The sequence below is a fragment of the Meriones unguiculatus genome, chromosome 7 (genome assembly GCF_030254825.1).
Source record: "Meriones unguiculatus strain TT.TT164.6M chromosome 7, Bangor_MerUng_6.1, whole genome shotgun sequence".
NCBI lineage: Eukaryota > Metazoa > Chordata > Mammalia > Rodentia > Muridae > Meriones > Meriones unguiculatus.
Window position 1 is genome coordinate 13088916 of NC_083355.1, and position 18676 is coordinate 13107591.

At 42.6% G+C, this 18676-nt stretch overlaps 1 protein-coding gene across 6 annotated transcripts in view; it reads right to left on the minus strand.

The window, feature by feature from the left end:
• Positions 1 to 18676, minus strand: part of Cep112 (centrosomal protein 112) — a 412140-nt gene that overhangs the window by 2634 nt on the left and 390830 nt on the right. For all 6 annotated transcript variants that reach the window (XM_060386504.1, XM_060386500.1, XM_060386502.1 and 3 more), the window contains one exon: positions 1897 to 1998. In XM_060386504.1, coding sequence (XP_060242487.1) covers positions 1897 to 1998 — 102 coding nt within the window. The remainder of the gene's footprint in view (positions 1 to 1896; positions 1999 to 18676) is intronic.

Genomic DNA, 18676 nt, shown 5'->3' on the forward strand with positions numbered 1-18676 from the left:
TAATTTTGACAGATGCAAGGATCACACTGCTTTAACTTCCTTCCCTCACCCTGCATTGAGATTGATTGGAATTCCAACAATTTTCAAAAACACAGGCACCTGTGCTTTCAAACTAAATCTGCTCACTCTGAGGCCTGTGACTCTCCTCACAGCTGCCAACTCTGAGGCCCTGTGCAGCTGGCAGCGCTCTCTCTCTGGGTCAACATCCAGTTCCAGGAGGTTGCAGCAGCTTTTGTTACAGTGAAATGATATGAACGATAACAGAAGCCACGCAGGTGGGCATTGGATTTCCTCCCCTCCCCCACACCTCCAAAATAAGAATCTCCTCTGAGGGTGTCAGGCCCTCATAGCTGACCCCATGGACATTCTCCCTTGATGCTGATGGATAAACCACACCTCTAACTGCTTTTTCCAAAAAGGAAGGCTGCTTGCCCTTCCTGTTGTGCCTTCTCCATCATTTGTTTTCATGTACACAGGCAAGCAAAGCAGGGCCTATGCGTGGCCTCCAAAGGCAACAGGGAACAGCTGTGAGGGGGACGGACGGACGGAGAGAAACTCTCATCCAACCTTTTCTCTGAGGGAAGTAGGCAGGACTGTCAGGAGATGATGACCAGCCTGTGTCAGTGACTCAAACAAATCTCAGGCTTTTTTTCCCCTCTCTCTCCCCTCCCCCTACTATGTAGCCCTGGCTGACCAGGAATTTGCCATGTAGACCAAGCTAGCCTTGAACTCATAGAGCTCCACCTGCCTCTGTCTTCCCATTGCTTGGATTAAAGGTGTGCACTGCCATATTTGGCTTCATATAGTCATTTTACACATTATAAACACTCTATGTGAGTGCTACCAAACTACAATGGGTATTTTATTATTCGATGAGCAGCTGCAATGTACCAGGCACAGTTCTCTGCATTCAGAGTGCAGAAACCCTTCTCTCCTGTAACCGTAACAGTTCCCAGTGTGTTGGAAATGGGACTATGAAGAGTCCTCATGTGGGAACTGAAGACTCACAGGTAGTCTGTCATGGTGGCACACACCATAATCCCAGCACTTGGAAGGCAGATCTCTGAGTTTGAGGCCAGCCTGGTCTGCACAGTGAGTTCTAGCATAACTACAGCTATGTAGAGACATATTCTAAACCAACCAACCAACCCACCCGTAAACAACAAACAAACACCCCCAAAATGCACAAAAGACCCCTCCTAGGCTGACAGTGCATAAAATGCTCACTATATGGTGGCACACACCTATAATCCCAGTACTGAGGACTAAGAGGAAGACTGGCCTATAGAACAAGTTCCAGGCCAACCAGTGCTATAGGCTAAATCCCAGTCTCAAACTCTCCCCACCACAAAAAACAAAAGCAAAAACAATGATCCATACAGAAGTGTGTTGCAAACTTTGTTTTGAGAAAGGATTTTGCTATGTAATTCAGGCTGGCCCTGAATTAGTGATCCTTCTGTCTCAGCTTCCCTAGTGTTCATTTCTCACCTTACATTTTAGGAACCACACACTTCAATAAGAAACATTAAACTTAATTTTTAATGTTATTTTGCCTTAGACTTAAAATATATATCTTTGAAAGCCATATAAAACATACTAGAAAAAAATGCTTCTAAGTTAATGATACTTTTGTTCCTCTATACTTCAGCATAGCAAGGAATTAGCAGTGTGCTACAGAATGGCATTTTGGACCCTGAACCAAAAAGAAAAGGTGAAATTGCTCTGGACTGTGAATGAATCAAAGATGCCATGGCTGGCTCAGTTTCAGGGACTAACCCAGTTTATGCTGCAGATGGGTAAACGTGGGGACCACAGTGATTCCTGGCCGAAAGGCAGAATCAGGCACTCTGTAAGCTTCTTTTCAGAACATGTGCCTACATCAGCTCTAGGAGTTACCTGCGACTTTAGGGAGGAGATGGTCTCCTCAAGTTCTTGTCTGAGAGACACCGGCATTAATCCTTTGAATTTTGTTTCATATTCTTGTCGTATGCACATTATCTAAAATGGAAAAAAAGATATGTTTTATACCTCAGAAATGTCTGTTTTGGATTTAAGAAATCTTAGAAAAAGATCTATTTACCCCCAAACAGTTTTCTATATTTATTGTCAGAAATTATACAACAATGTGACATAAACAAAGAATTGAATGTCCTGACAAGTTGGCCAGCTTAAGCATGTCACTTTGGCACACGGCCCCTGGAATGACACTCTTTTTTTTTTTTAAGCTCTCTGTTCATTGAGGCTGGAGAGATGGCTCAGCTTGCCGCTCTTGCACTGGACCAAGATTCAGTTCCCAGCACTGATGTGACAACTCACAACTGCCTATAGCTCCAGTTACAGCGGGTCTGACACTTTCTTCTGGCCTCCACAGGTACTGGATACATACAGCATGGAGGCAAAACACTCATACATAAAATAAAAACAAATGTTAAAGAAAAGAAAATCTCTGTTAATATGATTTTCAGCATCTTGCTAAGTTAAATACCATTCTTTTATCTCTGCTTACAGGGCATGCCACTGTGCCAACCCTGAGGTCTTTTCTGCACCACAGTACAGGTTATAACAGGGCTAACCTGTGGTTGGGCCAACTCGTAACATCGGTTGGTTTGACTGGCTGCAGTGCTTTGTAGGAGTCATGATGACTAGGATACCAACACTGGGGGATCTGCACATGTGTGTCCCCAAGCCTCCAACATGGGTGGACTGGTGGTGTGCCCTATCCGTGGGCATTGGTGACTACATCTATCCTTAAGATCTAAAGGATAAGTGAGGGGGTTGGAAGTGACACCTTTGCAAGATTTGCATGGCTGCCACAGAAATGTGTGTGCACAAACAGTAGTGGCTTCCTGCAGCTGCCTTCCTTGTAATAGAAAGACTGACTATATGTTTTATGTGTGAGTTAACAGAATGCTAAAGCTGAATTGCAGTGTATTATACACACAGTTCATCAAACAACTTTAAAGAAGAAATATACTCGGGAAATGCATACAACAACTGAATTCAGGTGGCCAGGGCAGCCCTATAGATTTGCTGGGATTAATTTAAAAACACTGTCCTGTAAATCCTAATTCTTCTTCAGCTAAACTGAATTAAGGAAGAAATGTGTTATAGCGGTTATTTTCATTACCTACTTAGATCCCATGGCAACTGTGCTAGAGCAAAGCTTTTTTATCTGTGGCTTGTGATCTCAGATGAGATTGTGGGAAAAAAAAAGCAAACAAAAACCAAAACAAAATAAAAGATGGCAACAGTAAAATTAAAAGCAAAGAATCTAAGGTGTTTCCCCCCCCCCCCCCAGTTGTATTCTGTGACTTTGTTGCAGTCTTGGTCCTGAACACATTACATGCACATTGCACATCACCCCAGCATCCCTACTGAACACTGTCTGAGACATCCTGGCTCATAGTCCAGTTTGTCACATGCAATGTTTTTACTGCACACACAGTTTTCTGTTCTTATAGAAATGTAATGGTTTGCTTATAGACCTTCAGCATTTTCCTACTATACCAGCTTGATACCTTTAAAAACATTCTTTAAAAAATATATTTTAAAGGTTAGTTTTCATTCATGTGCAAGTGTGTGTCACAGTGAGTGTATGCCACTTGTGTGTAGGTATCCATGAAGGCCAGAAGAAGACATTGGCTAACTTGGAGTTGCAGGTGATTTTGAATTGCCCAACATGGGATCTGCAAACTTAGCTCAGGTCATCTGGAAGACTATCAAGTGCTTTTAGTTACTCAGACATCTCTCTAAGCCCACAGATTCTTTCTTCAAAATTTTATTGTATAACTGTGAATTATGTGTATATGTGGTGGGTGCATGCCATGTTTCATATGTAGAGGTTATAGGGCAACTTTGTGAGTTGATTCTCTCCTTTCACCTTTATGTGGATTCCAGAGACTGAACTGAGGTTGCCAACTGTCACAGGTACCTGCCAAGCTAGGTCACCTGCCTAGATTAGCATATTTTAGATCACACTGTATTAGAACGTTTGATCTTAAAAACTACTGAGTTGTTGACTTCCATTAAAAATATAATGAATTTTTGCTTAGAATTAAAACAGAATTTCCAGCAATTTCTGATGTGGTCCTAAACAGACATCAACTATTTTTTACTATGTATTTATTAAAAGTGGATTTTCTCATTATTGACTATTATAAAATCAAAATATTGATAGACATTGAGGATTTTCTATATCACTCAGCATCAAATATTTAGCAAAGATTTAACTATTTATGTAAAACTAAATAATCACATCTATTTCATTAGTATATAAAAGTGCTTTTGTCTTTAGTAAGTGGTAAAAGTACATGTATACCAAAGACTTGTTTTAAAGTAAATTTAATTTTGATTTAATATCAGCAAATGTTTTATTTGTAGATCTATTATATATATATATATATTGTCATGTAAATTCTCTCATGTGAAAGGGGTTGTAAGGGTTAAGAATAAACGTTTAGAATATAAGTTTTTTAAAGGAATTATGTTGTTTCTATTGATGTGTGTGTGTGTGCACACGCATGCATGTGTGCACATGTACATGAATGTGTGTGCCCAGGTCAAAAATAAAACACACACTTTATAAACCATGTCTTTAGGACAGCATTTTCTGAGACTTCATAGGCTATAACCTAGTTAATAGTTTTCATTAACACCTGAAATCTTGTGCTTCTGCTTTAAAATGGGACCTAAATGCTTTATTTTGTGCATCTTTGTTAAGATTTGCTTCCTTACTAGAATATTTGAAGGGCATCATGGCTGGGTATAAAAATGTTTCATTTCTAATTTTTTTGTCAGCACTTTGGCTCCATCTCACTAATCTCTTTTTTGGTTTTTCTCTCTCTCTCTTTAAATTCAATGTGTGATGTTTTTCAACTTTTAGTGAGTATTCATGCATTCATTTCTATATCCTATAACTTATTCATACTTTGTCTTACAATTTCAGTGAATTTGAGTGAATTTAAAATCTTTTGAGATCTGGAGAGGACAGAAGCCCCGCAAGAAGAGCAACAGAACCAAAAAATCTGAGCACAGGGGTCTTCCCTGAGACTGATACCTCAACTAAGCAGCATGCATGGAGATAACATAGAACCCCTGCACAGATGTAGCCCATGACAGTTCAGTCTCCAAGTGGGTTTCATAGTAATAGGAACAGGGACTGTCTCTGACATAAACTGATTGGTCTGCTCTTTGATCACCTCCCCCTGAGGGGGGAGCAGCCTTATCAGGCCACAGAGTAAGACAAGGCAGCCATTCCTGATGAGACCTGATAGATTAGGATTAGAAGGAAGGAAAAGAAGACCTCCCCTACCAGTGGACTTGGGGAGGGGCATGCATGGAGAAGGGGGAGGAAGGGAGGAATTGGGAGGGGGGAGGGAGGGAACTACAGGGGAGATACAAAGTAAATAAAGTGTAATTAATAAAAAAAATATTTTAAAAGAGAGCCCCTGAAACTACCTCACTTAGGAGAGAGACTTCACATCAGGGAAATATAATTACCTTGCATTTGGAAATCCCAATCCTGAGTTAAACAAAAATAACTACATCTAGAAGAATTTTGTTGCTTTAATAAAATCATGGAAAACTTTTAGCCAGTCTATTTTTCTTCTATTTATAAAGTCACTAATGTTTAGTAAATATATTATATGTCAGATATAATTCTAACTGCTCAATAAGGAACTCATCTTTCTGTTGACCAAATGAGACATACTAAGTATGAAGGGTAAGTGAACTCAGGCACTATGAATTTTCGGGCATATTACTTTTTAATATGGCCTGGAACTCACTTTGTAAATCATGCCAGCCTTGAACTCACAGAGACTGGCCTGCTTCTGCCTCCTGAGTGCTGGAATTAAAGGCATGAATCACCAAGCTCAGCCTAGGTATATATTTTTATATATTCTGTTCTATAGTTTAACAAATCATTTCAAATGCTAAAATATTTCTTGCACCAGCAAATAAAAAGGAAAACATAGCCCAATAGAATAGCTTCCTCTATCACATCCCCCCTGACTTTCCTAGCACAGGGGGGAATAGGCATGCACAACTGATACCCTTCCAGCACCCATATAAGAAAAAAATATTTTTATTTTATGTGTGTGAGTGTTTTGCCTGTCTGTATATATGTGCACCATACGTGTGCCTGGGACTTAGGGAAGCCAAGTAAGGGCATCAGATCCCCTGCAACTGGAGTTACAGATGGCTATGAGCTGCCATGTGGGTACTGGAAACTAAATCCAGGTGTTCTGGAAGAGTGGCCAGGGCTTTATCCACTGAGAAATCTCTATAGGACCACATTTGGTTCCCAGTCATTCCCTTTACTTTCCTATTATTTAAAAAATTTAACATACAGTTGGGTGGTAGTGACACACATCTTTATAAAATTAAAACAATTTTTTATTAACTTTTTAAATTTACTCACTTTCCATTTCTATCACAGCCTACCTCCTCCCACCCTTCTCTTCCTTTTCCCCTCACCCTCTCCTAAGAAAAGGGGAGCACCCACTATACCCCTTTTGCCCCCAGCATATCAAGTTGCATCAGGACTAAGCACATCCTCTTCCACTGAGGCAGACAAGGCAGCCCAGCTAGGGGAAAGTGATCCAAAGGTAGGTAACAGAGTCCATATCAGAGACAGCACCCACTCCAATTGCTAGGGGATACTCATGAAGACCAAGGTGCCCCTAAGCTACACATGTATAGGGGATGTAGGCTCAGTCAATGCATGCTCTTTGGTTGGTGGTTAGTCTCTGTGCACTTTTAATCTCAGCACTTGAGAGGCAGAGGCAGGTGAATCTCTGTGAGTTTGAGGCTAGCCTAGTCTACAAAGTGAGTTCCAGGACAGCCAAGGCTACAGAGAGAAACCCTGTCTCAAAAAACAAAACATTAAAAAAAATATACTAAAGATTTACACATAAGACAAAAGTCTATATAAATGCACTGCACTCGTTAATCTAAAATAAGAGATTTATAAATTTCTCCAACACACACTTAAAGCCGTCAGTGAAGTATGTTTCTATTTGTTATAAAACATAAGGACAACTGCTGCTGCTCTACCATGTAGGTTTCTTTTTCCTTTTAAAGATTTTTATTTGTTTTTACGTGTGTGAATAGTCACCTGCATGAATGTCTGTGTCCCATGTACATGCAGTGCCTGAGAAGGCACAAAAGTGTCAGATTCTCTGGAACTGGAGTTACAGATTGCTGTGAGCCAACACGGGGGGCAGGGAGCTGGGAAACAAACCTGGGTCCTCTGGAAGAACAACCAATGCTCTTAACTACTGAACCATCTGTCCACATCCACAGTCAAGGGCAGAGAGAAAAGAGTGCATGCATGTTCAGCCCATTTTCTCCATTCTCATGTTTAGGGAATGGTGCCCCCCAGAGTGGGCTTAATTAAGACAGTCCCCCACAGACATGCCCACAGGCCAACCTGATTCAGGCAATCCTTCATTGAGACTCTGTGTCAAGCTTAGAATGCATTTGATGTGAAATAATGAAGAAAGATAACCTTCACATCTAGACAAACCATGAGATAATTAAGTGCTGCTACCCCACTCTCCTTCTTTCTGCCTCCTGACATTTCTTCCAGTGTTGCTTATGGAATAAACTAGCTTTACAATAGATCAAGAAGCAAGAGAAGGTAGAACTGATCTAATCAAAGGGCCTGGTGGACATACAGTTCTTTGATGAACGAATAAAAAAATTACTATAAAATATTAGTATCTATTTATACATTATGGGTTAGTTGGATGGCTCAATGGAGAAAAAGTAAAGGTGTTTGCCACAAAGTGTGATGACCTCAGTTGATACCTATGATTTCATATGGCAGAGAGAACAGACTCCTGGAAAACTGTCCTCCGATCTCCACATATATGATTTGGTGTGCCCTGCCCCTCCAATAAATAAAAAATTTCAGATGCTTAAAATCATTAGTATATAGTATCCTATTGTACCAATGAGTGCATCTACTAAACACCAAAGTACTGGAAGGCTGTTTTGGCTTAAGAACTCTCGAAGGCAGTTTCCAGGGCTGTCCATCTTTACCTTCCACTCCCATCAGTCTCAAAAAGGGCCGTGTATAATCATTTGTTCTTCCACATTCCTCAACCCTATCACATCTAAGAAGAGCCTAGCTTCTCTTGGTCCACTGTGATTATTCATTCCCCCTTCCTTCATCTGACTTCCTCTATCAAAGTCCAGTTTGGAAAGCCAGAGCACCATAACCAACAATGGCACACTGAACACCTCACTCACTGATACAGCCTGCCCCCCCCAAAAAAAAACAAACACGACACTAGCAAGAATATGTTAACTTTCATAAAGGACTATGAAGATGGCATCCCCAACTAGAGTTTACTGTTAAGCCTGAAGCTCAGAGAGGAGAAAGGGGTGACACAGGACTCATCGACCATCTTTTAATCTCTCTGGCTCCGCTGGTACTGTCTTAGTCTGGAATGTATTCATCAAACACTGCAATATTTGGGTTTACTTTTCAAGTAGAATCAACATTCAAGCCCTCTCTGTTATCAGGAAGGCCCTGTGCCCCGTGGCCATCTGCCTTTCACTGGTACCCTACAGGCCGCGCCTCTGAGCATCTGCTTCCCTTGCCTTCCTTCAGTTTGTCAAAACCCCTGTGCTTTTACCCAATGCAAGGCCTTTATAATTCTTTCTTTCTTTTTACTAAAACTAATTTTTATTTTCTATCTTTAATTTTAAAAAATTTAACTAGTGAGTGCGTGTGCTTGAAAGCAGGTAACACAGCGCACAAGTGGAGTCCAGAAGACAACTCTCAGGAGGTAGATCCTTCTTTCCCCCCATGTTGAGGCCGTGTATGTTGCTGTTTCTGCTGCTGTGCTCTGTACCCCAGGCTAGCTGGTCTATGATTCCATCTCTGTTTCCTATCTTAAAGCAGCAGTGCTGTGATTACAGATCTGGACCACTGCATTAGGCTTTTGTTTCTTAAACCTGAGTACTGGGGACTGAACGTCTGTCATCAGGCTTGTGTTGCTAGTACGTTTGCCCGCTGAGCCATCTCTGTAGCTCTGGATTCTCTCTTACTTGGCGGGGTTTTGCCACTGCATCCATCTACACCTCTGGATCCTGAGAGTTCCTATTATAGGTTAGTGACAGGGAAGCTAGTCTTGGGGCCTGGAAGTGTGTGATTAGCGCCTGGTGAGGCTCTCTCTGGTGATGTCCACACGTGTCTTTCTTTGCTGTGCACACACAGCGAGCTCTGGTTTCTTCCTCTTCTTATAACACAGGCCCTCATCCTGATTTAACTGGCTCCCAAAGGTTCCATCTGCAAATTTCCGGGGACTGAGGGCTCACCACATCGGGTGTATGTGTATACAGGCATCAGTCCATATGGTCTCTGCCTACAACCTGGCCTGTAAGTGGGAAACCATTATTTGATGTCAAGTGACTGAATTTAAGGGAATGATGTCAGCTTGAAGCTCAGGCTCTGGATTTCCACCTATTAGAAACACAGGGAGGTTCAGGAGATTATCTGATGCTTCCAGTCACTGGGACTGATTCTTCAGAACCTGTCCTTCTAATATCTGGCTTATCTGAAGGCTGTAAAGCAAACGGAATGTGGCTGGTGTGGGTCACGGTGACTAGAAGGAAGAGAGGAGAGTTGGGCTCATGGTGTGTACTGTGCTTTTAAAGAGAGGGGCGCAGTGAGCGGGATGGTGGTGGAGACACAGCTGAGTGCTGTGGTGGTGGAGACACAGCCGAGCATTCTGAAGGGCAGGCTAGAGTACACAGGCAGGGGCAGGACACAGGATGGGAAGTTAGCTAGCTGCTATTGGGGACAATATAAACAGAAATGCAGAGGGCTCTTGCCTTTGTATAGCCAAAAACTTTCTGTATTGGCACTTTAGAGGAGTGAGGATTTAGAACTTCCATGTCTGACTTTCTGGTTTGAAGAATAAAAAATGAAAGAAACAGTGGTAAAAGATGATGCAGAAAAAAAAAAAATCTGCTGTGCAGCTGAGAAAATGTAATGCCTTCTAAAAAATGTCATCATTATCGGGGTTAAGGAGTTCTGTGTTGCCACAGCAACTGCCAAGGAAGATCCATTTTAGGAAGGGTGCTTTCTCTGCAGCAGGGCTTGTACGATTTGAATCTCAAATATAAAGTGAAAATGTAAAGTCGCCATAATTTTCTTAACCACCTTTAAATATTCATTCCCTGCTTTCTTCAGCACAGCCTTCTCTAGGTTCTTTGTTTTAAGGATGTCTTCCAGTGCATCTTGCTGTAAGTCTTCTTTTGCCTCTGGAGATGGACCAGTTTCTGGCAGGAGGGAGGGAAGTACTTTCCTGGGTGGCCTAGAGATACTGCCCCTCCCCCCCAGGCAAGCTGTGGCGGGAGAGCTGGGCAGCTGCTAACCTCACCGTTTAAAAGGCAGCATGGACTAGTTTTGGGAAACGGTGACTTTTTCAGTGTTTTGGTCCTGTGGAGAGAATGGTGGCTTCAAAGTAACAGAACCATTTGGACCTAGTGCTTTGATTACTGTTAGATGCTCTAAGTCTAGCTTTCGGGGCCGGGGGCGGGGGATCAAACGATTCTCTAACATTAAAAAGAAAATAGAGGTCTGCTGAGGCTCCTTAGAATGATAACACACTTAGAAGAATGAGAAAGCGGCAAGATACTCAAAGAGAAAAATAACTAGTAACTGCCCAAGTCTGCTCATGAAACCAAAGACTCAGATACATAATAAACACTGAGGCTGTAATGTGAAACATAACACATGAATACTAACATCGGGGGCATTTGCATTTAAGCTGCGTGCCGTGCTTCTCGATGGAGGCAGAAGGGCTTAGCGGCCTTACTGAGGACTGTGCACACATGGCGTCAGGAGGTGCTTTCAGCATCTCACCTGACGGATGATGTGGACACATTATGTCACGCACACTTAGCAGTCCTCTAACAACTGGAATTCTATTTCCTCTTAATGTGCCATGCAAGGTTAGACACAAGAGTGGGACAGGACCCAAGTCAATCATGACGTCACAAATGACTGCTGAAGACCTGGGCACAGGATCCAAATCCAGGCACCCAGACTCATGAACATCACAAGGCTTGGCTCTCGGATTTCCTCCACCAGACTTTCCCCCAGGACGTTGGTAGTGTTACTGCTATCCTGCTGTAGTGGAGTGAGAAACAGTAAAGCTATTCCAGGGGAAGACGAGCTGAGAATAGCGAGGGAAACCAGCCCCTTCAACAGACTATTCCTGAGGAAAGTGTTTTTCTGAGATACTCTCGTTTTTGTCAGTTGTGATGATAATAGTCTAGATCAAAACAATGCAGAACAATCAAAATATTAACTTGCATTATGTGTGTTACATCCATTAGGCCCAAGGTCTGTGAGCCTCAAGGTTCACCAGTGTGGTAGTGCATGCCTGTAATTCCAGCCTCGAGAGGCTGAGAAAGGAGCACCAAGAGTTCCGGGTCAGTCTGGGCTATATATATATAGACCCTGTCTTAACAAATACAGAAACATCAAAATCTCAAGCAAACACATCCAAACTGAAATCAAAACAAAATTTCAGTCTGCAGACCCAGTTGGCCACCTGTCAGTTTTGTAAATAAAGTTTTACTGGAACACAGGCTATTTCTGAGTGACCATGGTAGAATTTAATAGTCACGGCAGGCTCCTAAGCCCTAAAATATTTGCAACTTGCCTCTTTATACAAAGTTGGCTACTCCCTGAACTGTATGAACCGTCAGTGGTGCAGGGTAGAGGCTGTGTTAATTTTGATGATGGCTGAAGCCCCAAGGCTTAGCATGGTACCTGGCATATGGTGGCAACTCAATAAATATTTGCTGCTGAATGAATCCAAACCTCAGTTCCCACAACTGCTGGTGTTAAGTCGGTCTTTATCTTAAAATGACAGGATCCTCAGAAAGACTAGAGTAAATTAATCACAAAAGCTTTCCCTAAATACAAAGAGCAGATTCTTTCATCATGGAATTGCAGTTCTTAATCAGCACAGTGACTATTAATAAGTAGGCCAGCTTCAAAGCTGAGAAAGTTGGAGGCAAACACCCAGGCCTACAGAGCTGCTGAGATCAAAAGGGATCTTGGAGATTCACGGGAAGGCGGGAGTTGGTTTCATCTATACTGCTTCCTTCCACACGGCCTTGCCTTTACTATCAGACTTTCTACAGAAGTGTGGTAGGAAATGGCCCAGGCTTTTTTCTTCTGTACCCAAATGTCAGATTTTTCTGCCTAGAATTCTCATTTCTCATGTTTCTCTTCCTAACAATATCACTCTCAATGCTCTGCTTTGTTAGGGTTGACAGGTACTGAGCACTTCCCGACTTCCAAGAAAGGCTGGCTTGGGTCTTGAAGGCCCAGGCTATGTACAGGAGTTCTACCTGCAGAGGAAGTGACAGAGGATGAGTGCATGGAGTCTGGGTGTAGACATATCCAGAGTGTCAAGTCTACATGAGCCAGAGGGCAGTGATCTCTCTTATAAGACACAGCTCCGAGAGGACTCGGGGACAATAGACTTTGGAGGAGAGACAGGGTAACTTTTACTTCTGTTTTGAAGGTCTAAACTTCTTAGAGAGTGCTAGTCCTATCTGGTTGAGGACAGATTTCCTGTAAACATAGTTTCTTTTACCTAAGCCCAAAAGCAAGGGATAGGGGTAGATGAAGGAAGAAGACCCCTCAAGTTCATAACTGACTTGAAGTAAAGGAGCTCAGAAGACTGGCAGGCCGAGGCTGGTATTTAGTGTGGCTGAGAGGAGCTTGGAATCCTATTGATTCTTGGACACCGAAGTGAGGCTGGGGCACTTGACATACAATAAATGCCCAAGAGGGGGAATGGCTGAACAATTAACAGTAGGTTAATATGTGGGACCTTGACATTGTGATGGGCAGCGCAGGTCATGCCAACAGGGCTAGATTTAATGAAGCAGGAATAAAGTCTGGAAAGTGAAGGAAGACTCACAGTCACAAACGCCCAATACATGCCAGATAATATACTAAGCACCTGACATGTACTCTTTCACATATCCTAAACAAATGCTCTAAATATTTGCATAAAATCTGAAATATAAGATGTTATTATAGCCAACAACAACAACAAAATAGCTCACAGTGGCAGCAAATTGCTAGAACAGGAAGGAGGCCAGATATCTAACGACACACTGTCCCCCCTACAACTGGGAAGTGAAAGAGAGGATGAAGCTGTGACTGCAGTGAAGATACCTCATAAGACTGCTAGCCTGGGACTCCAGGGGCAGCTGCTAGCATGATCTAAGAAGGTAAGTTTCTCTCCTGAGATGACACCTCTGAGGTCACAGACTAGAAGCTGACAGCTGGCTTTGGGAACTGAAGAGGGAGGGGAAGGAGGGTTTACATCTTAGCCACTGCCTAGGCAGGGCGGAGTGATGAGGAGGTGAAGCTGGCCTGAAGTAGGTGGAAGAAGTGATATGTTTAGGGTTGCCTTGCCTTCATGTGATAAGCCAGAGAGATGCTCATGAGGAAGCATGTGAGCAGAGGTCATAGGAAGAGCCAGAAAGAGAGACCTAACAACTATAAGCTAGAAGAGGGAGTTGAAGATTTGAGAATGGAAGAGCTCTCAGGACGGGGAAGGACAACACAGGACTCAACCACGATGTCCATATTAGAATGGAGAAGAAGAGTGAGACCAGAATGGCTGGAGAGGGGAGATGTGTCTAAAGAGTGAGGCACATAGCTCGAGGTCTCATAACAGAGAAAAGGAGGCAGGTGGCAGATGCAACTGAGAAATCAAAGAAGCAGCAAAAAACAAAACAAAACCCCAACCAATCAACCAAACAACAACATAACAAACAAAAGAATAACAAACAAACAAACAACAACAACAAAACCCAAAATCTGGGTTATTATCTATCATGTGTCTTGAATGTCATTACTACAGAAAAAGCAGAGCAACCTATGGGGCTTATTGCTCACAGGAGATCTTGGTGAGCAGTAGTGCTGAAAAGGAAGAGGTTTTAAGATGGCATCAGTCTTGATAATTATAGTATTTCTTGTTTTGAAGCAAAACTTACACTAAAAGGTCCACATCTAAATGCTAGTCACCTCTCATCCAGAATATCTGATTTAGTCAGAGATTTTTGACCTGGTTTGAAGGCATTTTTCAGAAGAGGCAAGCTATGACTGCTCTTTCTTTTCTGCATATTTAAACTCTTGACAGTTATAAATAAGTTAAACCTTTCCCTCTAAGTACCAATTATCTCCTTCTGTTTGAGAAGGCATGTCTTGCCAGATATGGTATCCTATACGAAACACAAAACAGAAATACAAAGGCGGCCATTGACTCACTGATGCACCCAGGGCTTACTCAGGCAGCTCCAATTAACACTAATGAGGATTTTGTGCACGAATCTCCTTACCTCCCTGACTAAATGGAACAGAGACCCCACAACCTCACAGCAGAAGACTTCAAAATACCATTGTAAACAGTCACTGGCTAAACGGATGGGCTCGTCACCTTTGTATAACAGAGGGGAGGGGATTTTCCTTCAGTTAAAAGTTTGGGAGCACAACATTTTCAAAAGGTTCTATCAAGGCTTCTTGAGACAGAAATGATCACGAATCCCTAAGAGGAATAATGAAAACTTCCAAGAAGTGACATTGGCTTTGGACACAAGAATAAGCAGACCTTCCAGGTAGATGAGGGTGCAGGAGAAACTGCTGGCAGAGAGAAGAGCAGGGAGTGTGGAGGAACAGAGCATGGTGTGCTCAGGAACTTAATTTGCTTGGGGGCGAATGGAGGTCAGGAGTGGGAAGGTGGGGCCGATGCACTTAGGACTTCGTGGCTTGTGTCCAGGCCTTTGGCCTTGTTCTGAGAAAATGCAGGAACTCACAAATTTTGGCTGGGGATTGACAAATCCTGATCAATATAGGGACAATAACCCTATCTTGCTTTTTCTCTTTCAACTGATCTGATGTAGATCTGATCCCTTATCCTTCACACTCAAACAAAAACACTACACTGGTTTCTTCTCTCTTCAGATTAAAGACTACTAACTTTGTCTACATCATCTAGAATCTGCCATCATGACCTGGGCCTACCTTCCCAGCCTCTTGATCAAGCAATGATGTTTCCCACCGAAGTCTTGACTGCTTTCTAGAGCCTTTCAACGGACTGTTCTGTGTCCTCTGTGCCTTTCATACCTCTCAAGTAGCTGGAGAACTCTTTATGCTCATGTTCTGGTATTTGGAGCATCTCTCAGTTACTGTTACAATGATGGTGATTGATATTTACTGTTAAAAGTCCTAGGCACCATACTCATTCTCATGGAAACACTCTTCACCAAATCTTCCTGGGAACTCCCAAGGATACACTGCAGCTGTTTACTAAGCATGGAGTAGGCTTAGAGACATTACTGTTGCACCCACAGTCACACACCAAGTGTACCTGAGCTGGGAACTGTAACTAGGTCTTCATTACCCTAAAGCCTTCATTGTCACATAATATTGTAAGGATTGATTTGCATACTCCTTTCTTCTACTAGAAATGCAAGTTCCCTAAGGGGAAGTTCTGTGTTTAACTGGAGATCAATAGTATTTAAGAAGTAAATAAGATTAAATCGTTATTTCTTTGAAGTTTAAAAGAATTATATGGATTGTTTTTGCCAGCATAGAGGCATTTTTACCTTCTATAGGCGCACAAAGGAGAACACTCCCGAGCATCTGGCCCCTTGAACCACCTGCTCCAGGTGACGTGGAGGCTCTTTTAAGAGAGGGCGATGTTTTTATTTTTGCAAATTAGATTAACTTGTAATGAATATTAACTTGGCTTTGTTGACTTAGATTGGAACTATGACTAGGAACTTAATTTTAAAAAGGTAAGTGTGAGCTGGGAGTGATGGCTCACACCTGTAATCCCAGCATGGAAAGCTGGGTTGGGGTGATCATGAGTTGAAGTCACCCTGGGCTACACAGTGAGTTCTAAGCTAGCCTGGCTATTGAGTGGAAAATGCCTCAAGAAACCAAGAATAAAAATAAAATATCATAACAAACATGTTGCTCTTGACAGACAAGACCAGGGAGGCCTTAAGAGACTGCACAGGGTGAGAGGCATTCTCAGCACCAGACTTCACAGGATGCTTCATTGGCTGATCGTTTTTATGATTATGTCTAGCATGCTCTTTCAGGACTGTCTCTGTGCATTTTTTTCTTAATATAAAACTGTTGCCCAGATCTTTTAAAAACACATCAAACTAACAAAGGTCAAGTAAAGAGCAGGGAAATTTTGTTCTTTCAGTTGAAGGCATTTCTTTAATATTAAAAAAGAATGTAGTGAAATCTAGAAGCATATTTTAATGATGTCTGAATTCAGAGCCGACAAAGCAAAAAGCTCTTGAGGATCAGTGGGGCTGAGGGCCGTGGGAGCCTCGTTGGGCAGCTCTTCCTTGACTTCAATGGCTCAAAAGATTCACTATTTAAAACTAGAGGAAGAAAAAGTTGTAAATGTTGTCACTCTGTGTATATCAGCCTATGCAGCCGGCATGTGGGAACTGGTAACTCTGGCTTCCACAGTGACTTAATTCTTTATCTTGCACATCTATTTTAAACCAACATCAGTGGCAGGAAGTCTAAGATGTGGGAGAATAAGGATAGCATTTTATCTTGCATTATAGTGTACTAACTTTCCCCACCTCAGCTTTGAAGACAACTGTTTTTTGTTTTGTTTCTCCTTTTTTTCTTTTGATGAGCTGAAATCAATTGTTTTCTCCTGGTTTCAGGAAGAATTTACTAGGACAGGTGAGCCCAAGTCCCTGTACCAAAAGTGGCTTATGTGATGTATGTCATGTCCAGTGATCTTAGAAATGAAAACTGCTGCGCTGTGAACTTACTTTAATCTGTGCTTTAAATGTCTCTTAATGCAAAAGAAATGTTTGAAGCAACTGTAACTTTTCAGGCTTTCTGAGGTTTCTTATTTAGTCTACTCATGGTATAGCTTGATATAGTTCGTGGCTCACATATGGTAGCTGTAGGAAGTGTGGGAGGAGCCCAGGGGGGCTGGGTCGGGATCAGGTAGGAAATAGGGCTGGCTAGTCTCAGGCATAGAGGGCTGTGAACACTGCTTGGGACTGTGCTCTTTGGGACTGTGCTCTTCTTTTTAATCTAATGATTCCAGTCTAGTGTGATGGTCGAGACTGGTGGGCAGGTCTGGTGAGAAATGGCTAGGATGGTGGAATTGTACGGGGGAGGCCCTGCCCACACAGCCCTGGAATTGGATACTGCATTTCATGACAGGCTGCTCCTCTTCATCTCCCTGATCAATGCTGAACAACTGGGTTGAGGAGAATTAGGCTGGACTATGCATGAAAGAAAAAAAAAAAAGGAAATTTAAATCTAGTCTTCAAGCAATCCACAAACATTACACATCCAGTTCTGGGGAAACAATGTAAGGAGAAGACAAATTTGTGTTAAGAAAATGGTCTTTGGATCAAGAGTTGCTTGGGGAGTCTGCAGGAAGAGGTGACTCTTGAGGTGTGCTCTCAAAAGTGAGGAGTGCTTGGAGGGCGGAAGCGAGCTCTAGGTGGAGGAACAGTGAGAGTGGCTGGCACAGGGCCCCAGAGCTTTCTCGGCTGAGGGCCTGCCCAGTGACGCCAATGGTCCTCACAAACAGCACAGAATGAAAAGAAACTTGAAATCTGGTTACAGCTCAAATGAACGAGTTGGAGCTGTCTGTTCAGAGCAGAGAAATGACAGGATAACAGTTCTGATTTAGGAAGGTCTCTCAGCTAACTAGAGGCAGCTGGGAAGATGCCATTTCATCCAACACAAGGGGTTTAGGGATCACAGATGGCAGTGGGGAGAAGGGAGACTTGAACAGAACTGAGGTGATGTTTTGATAGAGTAACAGAACTGGATGATAAGATTTCCAGTTAACAGGGAAGTCAGGGCAGGGACTCAAAGGGAGGAGCAGAGGCAGGAACCATGGATGAACTACTTATTGGCTAGTTCAGTCTGCTTTCTAATATAAGCCAGGACCACCTGCCCACGGATGATACCACATACAGTGGGCCAGGCCCTCCCACATCAATCATTAATCAAGAAAATGTCCCAGAGACTTGCCTACAGGCCATCTGATGAAGGTGTTTTCTAATTTGAGGTTCCTCTTCCCAGATAACTGCAGCTTGTGTCAACTTGACAAGACCAGGCAGCACACCCTCCATCTTTATTTTCTTTGGCTGCTGCAATAAAATGCCACAAACTGAAGCAGACGAAATCATAAAACTGCTTCTCACAGCTCTAGAGGCTGCAGGTCCCAGGTCAAGACACCAGTGAAAGGGCAGGGTTCTGACCTGCGGGTGCTGTCTTCTCCCTGGGTCCTCACAAGTCAGAGACAGCAAGGTTCCTCTCATACCTCTTCATAGAAAGGCTTGAATCTCATCACGAAGGACTCACTTTCTCCAAAGGCACCATTTCCAAATGCTATATCAGAGATTCAGGATTCAACATACAAAGGAAGTTTTTGTTGTTGTTGTTGTCTTGTGAGGCAGGGACACAAAAATGTTCTGTCCACATGATACCTTCATCCTAATAATTCCATTACTTCCATTACAGGTTTTAGGTATGTGCAGCTCCCTCTCTGTCTTTTTCAAGTCCAGCCATACCAAGCTACTGAGATGATGTGGGTAAGGCTGGGGTCATTAGCAG